Genomic DNA, 16,309 nt, shown 5'->3' with positions numbered 1-16,309 from the left:
CCTAAAAACATGTGTGTAGGAAATTTGTTTACAATTCCCTAACACTCATTTATATGTTTCCCCCATGAAATGCCATCTGTCACACTCAGCCACATTTAACTACCGTAAAAGAGAGTCATTGTTACGGGCAGGTTGCTAAGTGGGCAGAAAGGTGGATCTCCTAATTGTTGTAGAAAACAGTTTTGAGGTCCGTGATACCAAATTGATGTGGGACAAAAGAAGAACAACAAAAAATCAATATAAATTTCCTGATGAATAGACTCTTACTGGCCAACAATTTATTTTGGTAGATTCTCAACACTAAAGATAAGTGAGTAATAACTCGAACTATACAAGTCTCGTGTCTTGAAAAGTTTGGGAAAATTTAAAAAACACTTGCATAGATCATAAAGAACTCGATTACACTGATATATATTTGCGTCATCCTATTATTGGCAAACCAAACTAGTATTATAGGGATAACATGAATGGATTAAACTAAGTGATTGCTTACACTTCAACCACGTTATTGAGAAGATAAGTATTCTTCTTGCTAGCTTGTTCCAAGACGTCTACCATCCACCAATTATGATGAAAATTATCTCAGCAACAGTCTATCAGCCCACAACTGAAGAATTTCTATTGGACTCTGTGAGTTTCTCCATCACATCAACATATATATATATATATATATATATATGACATGCACTTAATGGTCACTCTTCATGTGGTTGTCCCTCTCCACTTTGTGTTGAAGGAACGGTGACAATCTTTCTGGAAGCAGCTGTAAACTACAGAAGAATGCCTCTCTTTATGGTGCTGTACCAATGAGCTTTTGGTTTTGAAGGTCTTCTCACAATTGTTACAAGGAACTAGTGGTGGAGCCGTGGTATCTTGAAGTGCTCGGAGAGGAGAGGTGGGAGATTGGTTTGTAACGAGGCATTGGCTTTAAGTACCTTGAAGAGTAGTGGAGTATGCCGAGAGGAAAGGGTGCTTTTTATAAGCTAGTGTTGGTTTGTTAGGAAGCTCTTAAAAAAAAAAAAAAAAAACGTGAATACGACTACAACATTTCTTAGAGACCAAGGTAAAGCACTTTAGTTGCGTGGCGTTGGTACATGTGATCTGGTTTTGTTATTCCATTTTGGTGTGAATTTTTGGTTGATTGTGTGTTTCTTCTTCTGTGATGTATTGATTATATTATAACATTGAGAATCAATCTATCCAAAATTGATTGTCTTCCTTGCAAGACTTGCTGTATTTCAATTTGGATTTGAACAAATTTGTTTGTATTCTAGTATTACGGATTAAGCAAGCTTTGACATTACTCTAATGTCGTGGCTATTGATCTTTTTTTATTTTATAGTTTTTTCTTATGTCAATAGCGGCAACCATCAGAGTCACTTCTATTGTCCGCTAAATAGCAGCGTCTTAGCTAATGATCATTTTTAATTTTTCTCATGTTAATAGCGGCGACCCTTAAGTCCAAAGGGGCCCTTCATAGGGTGCAATGGTTAAGGCTTTAGCCACTAAGCTACAAAGCTTTTTTTTTTTTTTATATATATATATATATATTTTATTACAATTATAAACCGTATAAATAAAAAAAACGACATTAAAAATACCCAAGAAAACCCATCCTAGACTCGAACCTCTCCTCTCACCCCCAAAATCCAAAACCTTAACCACTGAACAACTAAACTTTTTGTGAAGTGCAATTACATATAAATAAAATATATATAATAAACCTAACTTACAAAACCCAAAAAACCAAATTTCTAGACTCGAACCCCTACCCCAAAAATTGACCTCCCGACCAATAGGCTACAAAGCATTTTCTAATATCATATCACATCCCTATACAATATAAATAATAAAATCACCATAAAAAGCCCAAAAAAATCCATTCCTGGGACTCGAACCTGAAGCCCAAAATTGACCACCCAAACCAGTAGGCTACAAAGCATTTTCTGATATTGTATCACATCCCTATACAAAATATACATTAAAATCAACTTACAAAAACCCAAAAAAGTCAATTCCAAGCTACCATACAATCTCCTCTCGATTAGTACCACATCCTAGCACCTATAATTTATATGAACAGTAACCTCCTCAAAACCTACATTTTTAAACCCAAATTTAGGGTTTGGGGGAAGATCTTTTTGAGGCATTAGCAGTGACGTTTGAGGCATCCCCCAAAGGATTCACCCTTCCCCCCTAGGCTTTAGTTTTGAATCTTGTCGACCCTAAGATTAATTCCACCGCTTCTTCTTTCCCTTAAATTTGTTTGGGAGGACAAAAAGACTTGTTCATCACCTTTTAGGCTTGATTAATTCCATGAAATTGCTATGCACTAAACTTTCTTACAAACTAGTCTCTAAAAATGACATGTATTTCTTAGCATGTGAGAAGTTCATAATTTTTTTTTTTTTTTAAATAGCATGTGCTTCTCACATGCTTTTTTAATATCATAAAGTTCATATATTGCTTTTAGAGGTAGATTTGTACAAGCTTACTACAAACATGTTTTAGGAAATTTGTGTCCTTTTCCCAAACACTCATTTATAAGTTTCCCCCATGAATTGCCATCTGTCACACTCAGCCACATTTAACTACCATAAAAGAGAGTCATTGTTACGGGTGGGTTGTTATGTGGGCAGAAAGGTGGATCTCGCAATTGTTGTAGCAAACAATTGTTATGTGGTACAACGGAAGAACAACAAAAAATAAATATACATTTCATGATGAATAGACTCTTCTTGGCAAACAATAGATTTTGGCAGATTCTTAACACTAAAGATAAGCGAGTAATAACTCGAACAGTACAAGTCTTGTCTCTTGAAAAGTTTGGGAAAATTTAAATAACACCTGCATAGATCATAAAGAACTCGATACATTGATATATGTTTACGTTAGCCAATTATTGGTAAACTAAACTAGTATTATGGGAATAACATGAACGGATCAAACGAAGTTATTGCTTACACGTCAACCATGTTATTGACAAGATAAGATAATAAAGATAAGCATTCTACTACTAGGACACTGCTAGCTTGTTCCAAGATGTCTACCATCTAACAATTATGATGAAAATTATCTCAACAACAGTCTATCAGCACACAACTGAAGAATTTGTATTGGACTTTGTGTGTTTCTGAATCACATCAACATAGATTTGATTGCTGTTTCGTTAAAATAATACCTTCTAAGAGTGACATATTTATATATGACATGCTCTTAATGGTCGCTCTTCATGTGGTTGTCCCTCTCCATTTTGGTGTCAGAGGAACGACGACAATCTTTCTTGTAGCGGCTGTAAACAGCAGAAGAATGCTCATCTTTCTGGTGCTGTAGCAATGAGCTTTTGTTTTTGAAGGTCTGCTCACAATTGTTCCATGGAACTGATGGTGGAGCCATGGTAGCTTGAAGCGCTAGGAGAGTAGAGGTGGGAGATTGGCTTGTAACGAGGCGTTAGCTTTTAGTACCTTGAAGAGTGGTGCAGTATGTGGAGAGGAGGGGGTGCTTTTTATAAGCTAGTGTTGGTTTGTTGAGAAGCTCTTAAAAAAAAATGTGAATACAACTACAACATTTCTTGGTAACCAAGGTAAAGCACTTTAGTTGCACGGCGTTGGTACTTTGATCTGGTTTTGTTATTCCATTTTGGTGTGAATTTTTGGTTGATTGTGTGTTTCTTCTTCAGTGATGTATTCATTATATTATAACATATTGAGAATCGATCTGTCCATAATGGATTGTCTTCCTTGCAAGACTTGCTGTATTTCAATTTGGATTTGAACAAATTTGTTTGTATTCTAGTACTACCCATTAAGCAAGCTTTGACATTACTCTAATGTCATCGCTAATGATCTTTTTCTATTTTCTATTTTTTCTGATGTCAATTGCAGCGACCATTAGAGTCACCGCTATTGTCCACTAAATAGCGGTGTCTTAGCCAATGATCTTTTTTAATTTCTTTTTTTTTTTTTTTTAATTTTTCTCATGTGTCCGCTAGATAGCAGCAACATTAGGTTACTGCTAATGATCTTCTTATTTTTTCCCATGTCAATAGCGGCGACCTCTCAGTTCAAGGGGCCCTTCAGGGGGGCACAACGGTTAAGGCTTTAGCCCCTAAATCCTATACAATATATATAATAAAATCAACTTAAAAATCCCAAAAAAATCCATTCTAGGGACTCGAACCCCTACCCCCTCAAGGCCACCATTCAATCTTCGATCTATTTGTACATCATCTTAGTACCTATAATTTGTATGAACAGTAACCTCCACAAAACCAACATTTTTATACCCAAATTTAGGGTTTGGGGGAACCTTTTTGGGGTTTGAGGAAGGTCTTTTTGAGGCATTAGCAACGATGTTTGAGGCATCCCCCAAAGGGATCACTCTTCCCCCCTAGACTTTTGTTTTGAAACCCGTCAACCCTAAGATTAATTACACCGCTTCTTCTTTCCCATAAATTTGTTCAGGAGGACAAAAAGACTTGTTCCTCACCTTTTTGGTATGATTAAGTCCATGAAATTGCTATGCACTTAAATTTCTTACAAACTAGTCTCTAAAAATGACATGTATTTCTTTGCATGTGATAAGCGCCGAATGTTGCACATTCAAGCCCCATAATTTACATATGTTAATTCCTTAGCATTGTTATTTGTTTGATTTTGTTTTGTTTTTGTGTTTCAGGTCTCATTTGACAAACCATTGGAAATTGGGCTTAAAAGGACAACAAGTTGAGCATTCTGGATCTAGGATCGATTGCAGCACTTCTGGGATCGAGCGCAGGTACGCTTGAGAGTCTGCGGCCAGGGATCGAGCGCGTGCCTGCGCTCGTGCGCACAACTGTTAAGCTCGAGTGCAATGCGCTCGAGCGCACAAGACCTCGGATCAAGCGCACTCGGGCATGTACAGCACGGCAGCAATCCTTTTCTAGCATGGACTTGGTTTTCAGTCTCCCAATTGGACTTGGAGACTGACCCCCGCTTTTCTGAGGATTTCTAGGGTTTTTAGGGTTCTCCTAATCCCTATAAATAGGGCTCTAAACACTGTAAACAGACACACCACGTCTTAGAGCTAAAATTTTAGTAAATTATCTGTGGAGCTTCGAAGATCATGAGCAGCTAAACCCAATTGTAGGGTATTGATTTAACCCTTTCCAAGCACAATGGTTTGATTGTCTTTAATTTCTAGTTTCAATTTATGCATGTTGATTGTATAACTTTGAGGATTGCTACAATTGATTTTTGTTCTTCATATTAAATGCAATTGTTCTTTAATTCCAATTCAATCTTAGTAAAATCTTTATCTTGTCTTAGAAATTATTTTACTATTATTGAACTCAAATCATTCTTATTTTCTGTGATTATAAGAATGAGGTTATACAATGGTTCTTAATTGGCATGCAATCAATAGGGATAGATAGACCATACCTAGTAAAGACGGATCGTACTACACCGTAGTTTAGTGTAATTTAGGTAGACGATCCATGCCAACTGAAGATGGGTAATGCTATTCCATTGATTGTATGAAATTATTTTCATATGTTTTCTGGTTTAAATTACAACATGCATAGATTGAATTGCTAGAATTAAATATGGTTAACCATTGATGTGCGGATTGTGGTGAAATCAATACCCTACTCTCTCTCTCATCTATTTACTTCCTTTATTTCCGTTTATTTTATGCACTTTAAATTCACACAAACAAATCATTCTCTTTTAGTTAAGTTAATTTTAATGTTTCAAATTTTGATAATTAAACCCCTACAATCCTTGAGGTTCGACACCCTCAATATAGTCGTATCCTACAAAGATTCGTCCTATTGCGGGTGGTTATTTTTATAATTGTTATTTTTGGTCACAAAAATACCACATCAGTCTTTGGCGTCGTTGCCGGGGACTGCTTAATGGTTTCATTATCTAAATTTAAGGATCGATTTTGGCTTAGTAATTTATTTTTCTGCTTTAAGTTGCTAACTTTAATTCTGTTTGCTGTTTTGTTTTTATTTTATTTTAGAATTTACAAACAGGTCCGTAGCTGCCCTCTTTGAGACTGCGATCGAGCACAGATCGCGTGCGATCGAGCGCACGAATGCAATTCAGCAGGAATCAAGCCAGCAGTGCTCGAGCCTTCCCTTCCTACGCCCGCACCCTTCTGCGGCACTACGCGCGAGCGCACCCTGCCGTGCGATCGAGCGCACTTGCGGCAACCTGCATCCAAGTGCTGTTGTTATTTTATGTTAATTCTATTAGTTTAGTTCATGTGGGGAGGCATTCCAACACCCCATGGACCATGTTCATATTGCTATAGTCCTTATCGTCATGTTAGAGATTGTCCTACAGCAGGACAATCTTTTAATTATTCTTATGAGCATATGAACAGACCGTTTTCTAGACCGGGGAATGACCTTTATTCTGATCCCTATAACCCGGCATGGAGCAACCAGTCTAATCTCTCATGGCAACCTCAAGCTCCTGGGAATTATGCTCCACAACGTCATGAACTGTTCCATCAGGCATATCCGCAGTTCAATGATCAATCATATTCCCCTCAATATCAAGCAACTCCACTGCAAAAATACCAGGCCGCACCACCTCCCTCAGATGCTAATTTTGAGGATCGAATGCTAAAAATAATGAGTGAGCTGGTGGGCGAGATAAAGCAGATGATGAAATTTCAACAGGAGATGGTGAACTCTCAATCCATTGCTAAGATAGAAGCTCACGAAGAGGAGCCATCACCCATCTATTGGCCTCCACAACAACAATACGAATAGAAGCCAACTCCCATCTACTCTCCTTCACAACAACAATACCAAGACGAGCCACCTCCGCTGTCAAATGCTGACTTTCAAAATACGGTGTTGAAGATTCTCAGTGAAGTAAAGTAGACGAATCAGATTGTTAAGTCTCAACAGGAACTTTATACCCCTCAATTCTTCGCCGAGATAGACGCCAAGATAGAAGCTCATGTTGAACAAATCATCAACCTCAATAGGATGGAAGAAAAAGAGTTTCAAAGTCAGCCGATGGCCAATCCTGATGGACACTACATGGAGGAAGAAAGTACTTCTTGTCATAAGCAAGCTATCACCACACTGAGGAGTGGATAGGTGGTCGAAAACCCCGTGGAAGAAAGGAAGGAGGAGCAAAAGGAGGAGCAAATTGACGTCCCACAGGATCTACATCGGGAAAAAAGCAAGGAAGCAAGCACTAAGGTTTCTTCACCATCGCCTCCTATTCCCGAGATGCCATATGAGCCCCAAGCCCCTATTCCAGGTAATCTGAAATCTTCATTTTTAGGGACAGATGACACTATCCCGGTCATTATTTCTTATGAATTACCAAGAGGCCAGGAGGGTAGTCTGTTAGGGCTGTTAGACGAGCAAAAAGAGACCATCGAGGTAGAAAAACTCCCCAAATATTCTCCCCACTTTATTCCAATTCATGATTCCTTTTCGGATGAGAAATAGTTTGGGAATACTTAGAAGGATCTACCTCGATATGCTGACATTTGGAATTACCCATTTGTGGGTAAAATTTATTCTCTTTGGTCTAAGAGAAGAAAAGATTGGTGCTTTAAATTTAAACTTAAGGGTCAGAGAACACATAGCGCATCAAGGATGTGGATTCTGTTGACTTGGCAGATTCCATATATTTTGACTAGATGAGTTAGTTTCATAGGATCGAGCGCAGGCCCTGTGCGCTCGACTCCTCATTCCACCAGGGCACATGATCTCCATCCAGGTTTACTTTATCCATTGTTGTTTTATTCCTTGATTATATTTTTACAACAATGTGTGCACTTGATTGGTATTTGGTTGGAGTATCACTTTGTTTTTCTGTACATGTGTTTTTGCATTCAAGTTTGGGGGTATGATATGCCCCCATCTGCTCATTCAGGTATTTCTGCTATATATACATTGGGGACAATGTATGATTCAAGTTGGGGGTTATGGAAAAACAAAACATAGTCCATTATTATTGTTATGTCATTCTTAAGCATATGGTTGAGCTTTGATTTTGGTTTGAAATTCATTGGTAGGCTTAAAGTTGTGAACACATGATCATATGACTTAGGGATTTTGAGTCTTATTACTTACTTTTGGCAACATGAGATGCTTCTTGTTTGAATTTAAATCTATCTTGAGCACACTAGCACATGTTTGTGAGGTATGAATTTTGAGACCAATTATGTTTGTTTTCAATATCTTGAATTCTGTTGGGTGACATATTGGGTGAATAACTTTGGCATGCTACAAAAAAAATAAAAAAAAAATAAAAAAAATCAACTTTGAATTTTTCGCTGAGTAACCAGACCTTTTGCCTCATTAAGTAGTGAGTGTTCGCGTCAAAAAGTGAAATTTTTGGGTTGATTAATAAAATGGCTAGCTTAGCTTCGTAGCCTTTTTTACTCGAGTTAGTAAGTCCTTATGGGCGTCCCATTTGGTTTGGGAGACATTGACCTACACTCGATACATGAGTCAACTAGAAAGCTTAAGGGAGCTAAGCATTAAAAAGCCTTAAAAAAAAAATAAAAAAAAATAAAAAAAGAAATGTATGCCTTGGTTGTTTCATTTGATATGAAGTCCAATGAATTCTAAGATGGTGATTAATTCATATTGGAATTATTTTGAAGCCTCATGACTATGTGTTGGTTCACTTTGCACTAATTGAAATTTGTGTATCTCAATCTACCATTTGTAAGTGATTTGACTTGTAAATTCTTTAGAATTTTGAAGATGGGGTTTATAATTTTAAGCTTGCTAATAAACGAGAACCATTAATTTTGTGATGCTTTATCCTTTTGAATGACATAATGATGACAATGTTTGTGGGTATCATTCCTAGAAAACCCTCACGAGACTTCACTCGTCTTCTAGGGAATGCCTAAGGGTTTAAAAGGCTTGTTGCATACGTTAAATGCAACCGTACATCCCACGAAAGCTAGATTTATCTTTTTAGTTTTCACTTTATTTTTTGTTTTGTATTGCTAAGGGACAAGCAATATTTAAGTTGGAGGGTGTGATAAGCGCCGAATGTTGCACATTCGAGTCCCATAATTTACATATGTTAATTCCTTAGCATTGTTATTTGTTTGATTTTGTTTTGTTTTTGTGTTTCAGGTCTCATTTGACAAACCATTGGAAATTGGGCTTAAAAGGACAACAAGTTGAGCATTCTGGATCTAGGATCGATCGCAGCGCTCCTGGGATCGAGCACAAGTACACTCGAGCGTCTGCGGCTAGGGATCGAGAGCATGCCTGCGCTCATGCGCACAACAGTTAAGCTCGAGCGCACAAGACCTCGGATTGAGCGCACTCGGGCGTGGACAGTACGACAGCAATCCTTTTCCAGCATGGACTTGGTTTTCAGTCTCCCAATTGGACTGGGAGACTGACCCCCGGTTTTCTGAGGATTTCTAGGGTTTTTAGGGTTCTCCTACTCCCTATAAATAGAGATCTAAACATTGTAAACAGACACACTGCCTCTTAGAGCTAAAATTTCAGTAAATTGTCTGTGGAGCTTAGAAGATCATGAGTAGCTGAACCCAATTGTGGGGTATTGATGTAACCCTTTCCAAGCACAATGGTTTGATTGTATTTAATTTCTAGTTTCAATTTATGCATGTTGATTGTATAACTCTGAGGATTGCTACAATTAATTTTTGTTCTTCATATTAAATTCAATTGTTCTTTAATTCCAATTCAATCTTAGTAAAATCTTTATCTTGTCTTAGAAATTATTTTACTACTATTGAACTCAAATCATTCTTATTTTCTGTGATTATAAGAATGATGGTTATACAATGGTTCTTAATTGGCATGCAATCAATAGGGATAGATAGACCATACCTAGGAAAGACGGATCGTACTACACCGTAGTTTAGTGTAATTTAGGTAGACGATCCGTGCCAACCAAAGATGAGTTATGCTATTCTATTGATTGTATGAAATTATTTTCATGTGTTTTCTGGTTTAAATTACAACATGCATAGATTGAATTGCTAGAATTAAATATGGTTAACCATTGATGTGCGGATTGTGGTGAAGTCAATACCCTACTCTCTCTCTCATCTATTTACTTCCTTTATTTCTGTTTATTTTATGCACTTTAAGTTCACACAAACAAATCATTCTCTTTTAATTAAGTTAATTTTAATGTTTCAAATTTTGATAATTAAACCCCTGTAGTCCTTGAGGTTCGAGACTCTCAATATAGCTGTATCCTACAAAGATTCTTCCTATTGCGAGTGGTTATTTTTATAATTGTTATTTTTTGTCACAAAAATACCACATCAGCATGTGCTTCTCAAATGCTTTTTTTATAGCTTAAAGTCCACATATGGCTTTGAGTGATTGGTTTGTAGAAGCTTCCTACAAACATGTTTTAGGAAATTTGTGTCCAATTCCCTAACACTCATTTATAAGTCTCCCCCATGAATTGTTGTCTATCACACTCAGCCACATTTAACTACCATAAAACAGAGTCATTGTTACAGGTGGGTTGCTATGTGAGCCGAAAGGTGGATCTCGCAATTGCTGTAGAAAACAGTTGTGATGTCTGTGATACCAATTTAATGTGGGACAAAAGAAGAACAACAAAAAATAAATATAAATTTCATGATGAATAGACTCTTACTGGCAAACAATAGATTTTGGTAGATTCTCAACACTAAAGATACGTGAGTAATAACTCGAATAGTACAAGTCTCATCTCCTGAAAAGTTTGGGAAAATTAAAAAAAACACTTGCATAGATCATAAAGAACTCGATTACGTTGATATATGTTTGCATTAGCCTATTATTGGTAAACTAAACTAGTATTATGGAGATAACATGAATGGATCAAACTAAGTGATTGCTTATACTTCAACCACGTTATTGACAAGATAAGTATTCTTCTAGTTGGACACTGCTAGCTTGTTCGAAGATGTCTACCATCCATCAATTATGATGAAAATTGTGTTGCATGTTTTGAATTTTTTTGTTGTCGATGGAGCAAGAGAATTGTGTTGGACCAGCGGCAAGGATCTCTGTCGGTGAAGGAATCCAATATTTGCTTGGAGAAACAATATCCTTAGGGTTAGACTTGGGTCCAAAAGGTCTCAAAGAACCAATGCGAAGGGTGGCTGTTGTTACACCACCCTCACTAGAAGGTTTTTGGTGACTCACAGGATGGCTCTCACAGATGTGTTGGCCAGGACAGCCAAGAGAAAGAGAAAGGGAATCATCATCGGCTTTCAAACCGGCACTCTTACTAGAGGAGGGAGTTTGCATGGTATTGATTTTGATGTTGTAAGTTATATGTTATATTGAGAGAGGGTTTTGGTTTTGGTGGAGAAGATAGGAGGGAGGAGAAAGGCATTAAATATAGTGGTGACTTCCCATTCCTAGGCATGAGTTATATTGAGAAAGGAATTTGATTTTGGTGGACATGGTTTTGAGAAGTCACTTTCCAAGGCATGAGTTTTATTGAGAGGTTATGGTGGACATGATACTTTTGGGAAGTCGATCACTTTCTGAGGCATGAGATATTGAGAGAGAAATTTGGTTTTGGTTGACATGGTTGTGGGAAGTCCATCATGTTCCAAGGCATGAGTTAAGTTGAGAGAGAAATTTGGTTTTGGTGGACATGGTTGTGGGAAGTCCATCACGTTCCAAGGCATGAGATATTGAGAGAGAAATTTTGTTTTGGAGGACATGGTTGTGGGAAGTCAATCATGTTCCAAGGCATGTGGGAGAGTTTTGTTCCTCCCACATGTTCGGTTACTCACATTCAGAGATTTTTTTTTTCTTTTAAAGAGAGGTGTTACGTGGCATTCAAAATTACAATTGATTTCAAAATTTGATAGTGGTTCATCCAAATCTAATGATGATTTTGGATGCCACATCGAAGAGTGTACATGTAGAAGTAGAGAGTGAGAGTGAGTATAGTATTTCTCTTTTTTATTTTAATTCATTTGTAACTAACCATGTGTTGTGATTCCTTTTGGGTTGTTAGAACTTTTAGGAACAAAATCTCTAAAACATGATATGTTAGTACACTGACTGGCGACAAGCACATGCCTTTGGAACCTGATCGATTTCCCACAAACATGTCCACCAAAACCAAATTCCTCTCTCAAAATCTCATGCCATGGAACGTGATCGACTTCCCACAACCATGTCCACCAAATTTGATTTTAAAATCAAATTCCTCTCTCAATATCTCATGCCTTGGGAATGTGATAGACTTCCCACAAACATGCTAAATCACCACTCTATTTAACCCCACCTATCTTCTCCACCAAAACCAAATCCCTCTCTCAATATAGCAGCATCAAGGGGAAGAGGAAAATGGGGGAAAAGAATTTGGGGAAGAGAAAATTCAGTAGTGGGGATGATGTGAAAGAGGTAAGCTTTTATGGGTTGGAGGAGAGTAGTGGTGGAGGAGAGCAGAAGGGGAAGCAGAAGGCGAAAGCTAAACATGTGCTGTATGAGAGGCGCCGCCGGAATAAGTTCAATGAAGGCCTCAACCTATTGAAGTCCGTGGTTCCAAATACTAGCAAAGTAAGAATTTTTTTTTTTCCTTCGCACTGTCGTCTCTTGACTTCAGGTAGAATAAATTAATTTGTGTATGCTTTAGGTGCGCAGATTCATCCATCAGTTTCTCTTCGTTTGAATGTAAAGTTAACTTCTGTTTTTGAGTGTTTGAGCAAGAAGCATCTTACAAGGTTAATAGAATTTGAACATAAAGAATGACAATAATTTCTCTCACAATTTCACAACAATTGAAATAAGTTATTCTGTCATGTAACACGTTGGTTGAAAGAGATACAGAATACTAAAAGTCTTGTGTTATTCAACAAAATTTTATTCATATTGGATGAAGAGCGAATGCCATATAGGGCTCTCTGGTCATTTCCTTATTGAATTCCGTTTCCTCTATATATTGTCATGGAATCCATATACTGAGGTTCTTGATATCTCAGGTTGTTTTAGAGTTGGGATTAGTAATTTGAAGTCTGAATTTGTCGGCTTTTGACCATTCATGGGTGTCTTTTAGGATGCTATTTTGAAAATGAATCTGATGGGGGAGGGGGAGATGAAAATCCCACAGGATGGACCAAATTCCTGCTGTATGAGCTAGAAGATTTTTTAGCTAGAGTAGACCCAATTTTAGAAAATAAATAATGAAAAATGAACATATGATCTACATAACAGTTTTATTTATTATTTGTTGTGCTTCATGAATCATGAAGATAATAAGAAACGATGTATTGTACTTGTGTTGACAGAAGTCAACATGTTCAGTCATTGAGGGTGCCGTTGAGTACATGAACGACCTTCAGCAGAGGATCGATAACCTCAAAAATGAATTGGAGTCAACCAGTCCTGGCTCTTCATTGATGCCTACCACAAGGCTCCACCCTTCGACACCCACTCCCCCAACACTACCCAGCCATATCAATGATGAGGTTCACCCCAGCTCGTTGCCCAGCCCAAATGGCCAAGCTGCAAGGGTAAAAGCCTCTGTTTGTGATGGAAAATTTACTACTTTCTTATTTGTCCCTATTCCTAATGGGGAATATATGGTTTGCACATTATTTCCTTCTACTTTATGGATTTTACTTTTTGGTAGTAATGCAGATGGGATGAGTATCTATTATGGCTCATATAACAACTTTGAGTGATACAATTCTAGTTCGTCTGTATACACAGGTGGAAATTGGGGTACGAGAAGGAAGAGCTGTACAAATCCACATGTGTTGTGAGCACAAACCCGGTATCTTGGTGTCCACAATGAGGGCTATGGATAATCTTGGGTTAGACATCCAACAAGGAGTCATAAGCTGTTCCAATGGTTTTGCTATGGATATATATCGAGCTGAGGTAGAACCCCTTTCTATCATAAATCCTTTAGATTTTGTAGTAAAAATGACTTAAAAAATTGTGTCATTTTAAGCACAGATGATAATGGCCAACTCACTTTGTTTTCACTTTTCAGCAATGCAAAGAACGGCTGGACGTCCAACCAGAGCAAATTAGAGCAGAGCTTTTGAACTCAACTGGAATCCAAGAGGGGAAGTAGGTCACAAAGTTACAAAGTGCAGTTGTTTCTCGAAGAGACCAAGAAAGTCGAACCCAATCATATATATGTTATTAGTTTTTCATTGCCCATCGTTTAATTAACTCCTACCTGCTAACTACTAGATTAGCCTGCTATATCAGCTGGAAGTTAGCCCTCAATCGCACTCTTATTGACTGAAAATTCATCTTTTGACTTTTGATATATATTTTAGTCTCTAGGAACATTGATTATTATAATGCCAATTTGATTTATCAGTCTTGGAGGACGTTTAGAAAGAAAAGCTTGAACCTTGTAATGGATTGGGGTTGAATTGGTTTTATAAGTAAGAAACCAAAGTTTTCTTTTTTCTTTTTTTCTTTTTTATTTTTAATCCAAAATGATCTCTTAGCTGCCAGCCATGCAGAGAATGAAGGGGAGGTGAAATAGGCCTTGTTTTGAGCATTTTTCTTGATGGGTCTTAGGCTTGGTCTGTTAATCACAAATTATTTTATTATATATGACGGTATCAAGACTTGGCCAAACACCAATGTAATGAATTGGTATTTGGTACACCACCAAGTTCTTCTATCCTTTCCACTTTCCACATACATATGTATGTGCAGCCAATGGAAGGTCAACATAGTTTCTGACTGAACAAATATCGCTCTTCCATCAAGGCAATATTTCATAATCCACCCACACACGTGAGAACACAAAAAGCAAGAAGCCCCCAAAAGTTATAAAGCAATAAAGAGGGCGTGAATCATTTTACAGAAGTCACGCAATCAAAGATCAATTTTAACAATTTCAGACGTCACATATGAAGCTACACCATTTTTCTTGTTAACCACATAAATTCTTGCGTTTTATTTTATTTACTCCCTTTATTAATTCCTTTGGCGTTAGTAATTAAGTCTACACATATATTCATTTTCTCCACGTCACTCTCCTTGTCAGCGAGGTACCCAAAACACCATAAAGATTAAAATGAAATCATTACAATCCCATCGTCCGTTATCGATTTCATCAAATATTGTCAACCCTCGTTGATTCCGGTCATCTTTTTGTTGTAATGTGTCTTGGTTCCCGTCGTTGTCTTCCTATCTCATATACGAGGAAAAAGTTCGCTTCCATCGGTTGTGACAATTATGCGTTGATTGAATGGTTTCAGGGTGAAGCTAAAAGTTCTTTAACATTTACTAGGATTAATAAACGTGGAATCAAAATGATTAAAGATCAGGTCCTCTTATATGGGAAAAAAAAAATTCCAAACATTGTTAGAGTTTAGAATGTAAAGAGATCACAATTGCGCAAAGAGATTTCATAACGAAAATCCATTGATGAAACTGTTTTCTCATTTCTGTACAATTCATTTGAAAAGCAATTACATCCAAACACCTCCCATACTTTCAACTCACCCAATTCGACTCGATCTCCCCCAAGTTAATCATCACTAGTGTGTTTCACCTCAAGTCTTACGTCATTTCTGCCGTAAAATTGATCTCCGGCAACCTAAACGCCATGCCTTTCAGAACTCGCCCCAACAAATAAAGTACATGACTCTCAAGAGAGACTTGTCCGCATCATAATTCCCCCAAAACCCTGTGATATCCATTTAATCATCCTAGATATCGACATGAGATACAATGAATTGTTGTCACATACCAACATTCTTTTCTTGAGTTGAAAGGAATTCAAGTCGAGTTTCTGATGTAGACCGGAAAGCTAAGGATTCCATAAAAAAGAGTGATGATATGCACCTGCCAAGTCCTACTAAAAATGTCATATCTAGAGTTTCATATCACAGATTGTAGCAAGCTTGGTGGCATTAGGAAGCTAATTCAAAGATCTACAAAGTCATGTGTGACGAGAATTGGCTAATTTTGATGTTTGCTAGGTCAAAATGGGCTGTAAAGAACTCCCAGGAAATCGTGTCCGGACACGAATTCCTAATGTCCGGACACCATTATGTTATTTTGCTTTTTACGCGTGTTTTTATTTACCTGTCCGAACAGGGGGTATGTCCCATCCGGACACGCTTCGTAGATTTACAATTTTTGAGTTTATTTCGTATTTTAATTAGGTTTAGGGTTTGGAAGCCTATAAATAAATGCTTATAACTTCCAGAAATGTAAATTTGGATTATTATTAAGTTCGTTAAATAAGAATTACTTAGAGTTGAGTTTCTTCTTTGTTTTCCTTCAAAAACTAGATAGTATCTAGCTTTTATGAAGATTTCTTAGATTCCTTGATAGTCTCAAGATCTA

The 16,309-nt window shown here is 37.3% G+C and overlaps 1 protein-coding gene across 1 annotated transcript; it reads left to right on the top strand.

Annotated features, from left to right (window-relative positions):
• The first annotated feature begins 12,328 nt into the window (after window positions 1–12,328).
• Window positions 12,329–14,063, top strand: LOC132165058 (transcription factor ICE1-like). Its single transcript, XM_059575563.1, has 4 exons — window positions 12,329–12,541; window positions 13,270–13,494; window positions 13,694–13,864; window positions 13,980–14,063. The coding sequence occupies exons 1-4, from the start codon at window positions 12,329–12,331 to the stop codon at window positions 14,061–14,063; spliced, it is 693 nt and encodes a 230-aa protein (XP_059431546.1).
• The last annotated feature ends 2,246 nt before the right edge of the window (window positions 14,064–16,309 follow it).

Source organism: Corylus avellana, chromosome ca11, assembly GCF_901000735.1.
Source record: "Corylus avellana chromosome ca11, CavTom2PMs-1.0".
NCBI classification, from domain to species: domain Eukaryota; kingdom Viridiplantae; phylum Streptophyta; class Magnoliopsida; order Fagales; family Betulaceae; genus Corylus; species Corylus avellana.
This window is presented reverse-complemented; position numbering and strand designations above follow the sequence as displayed.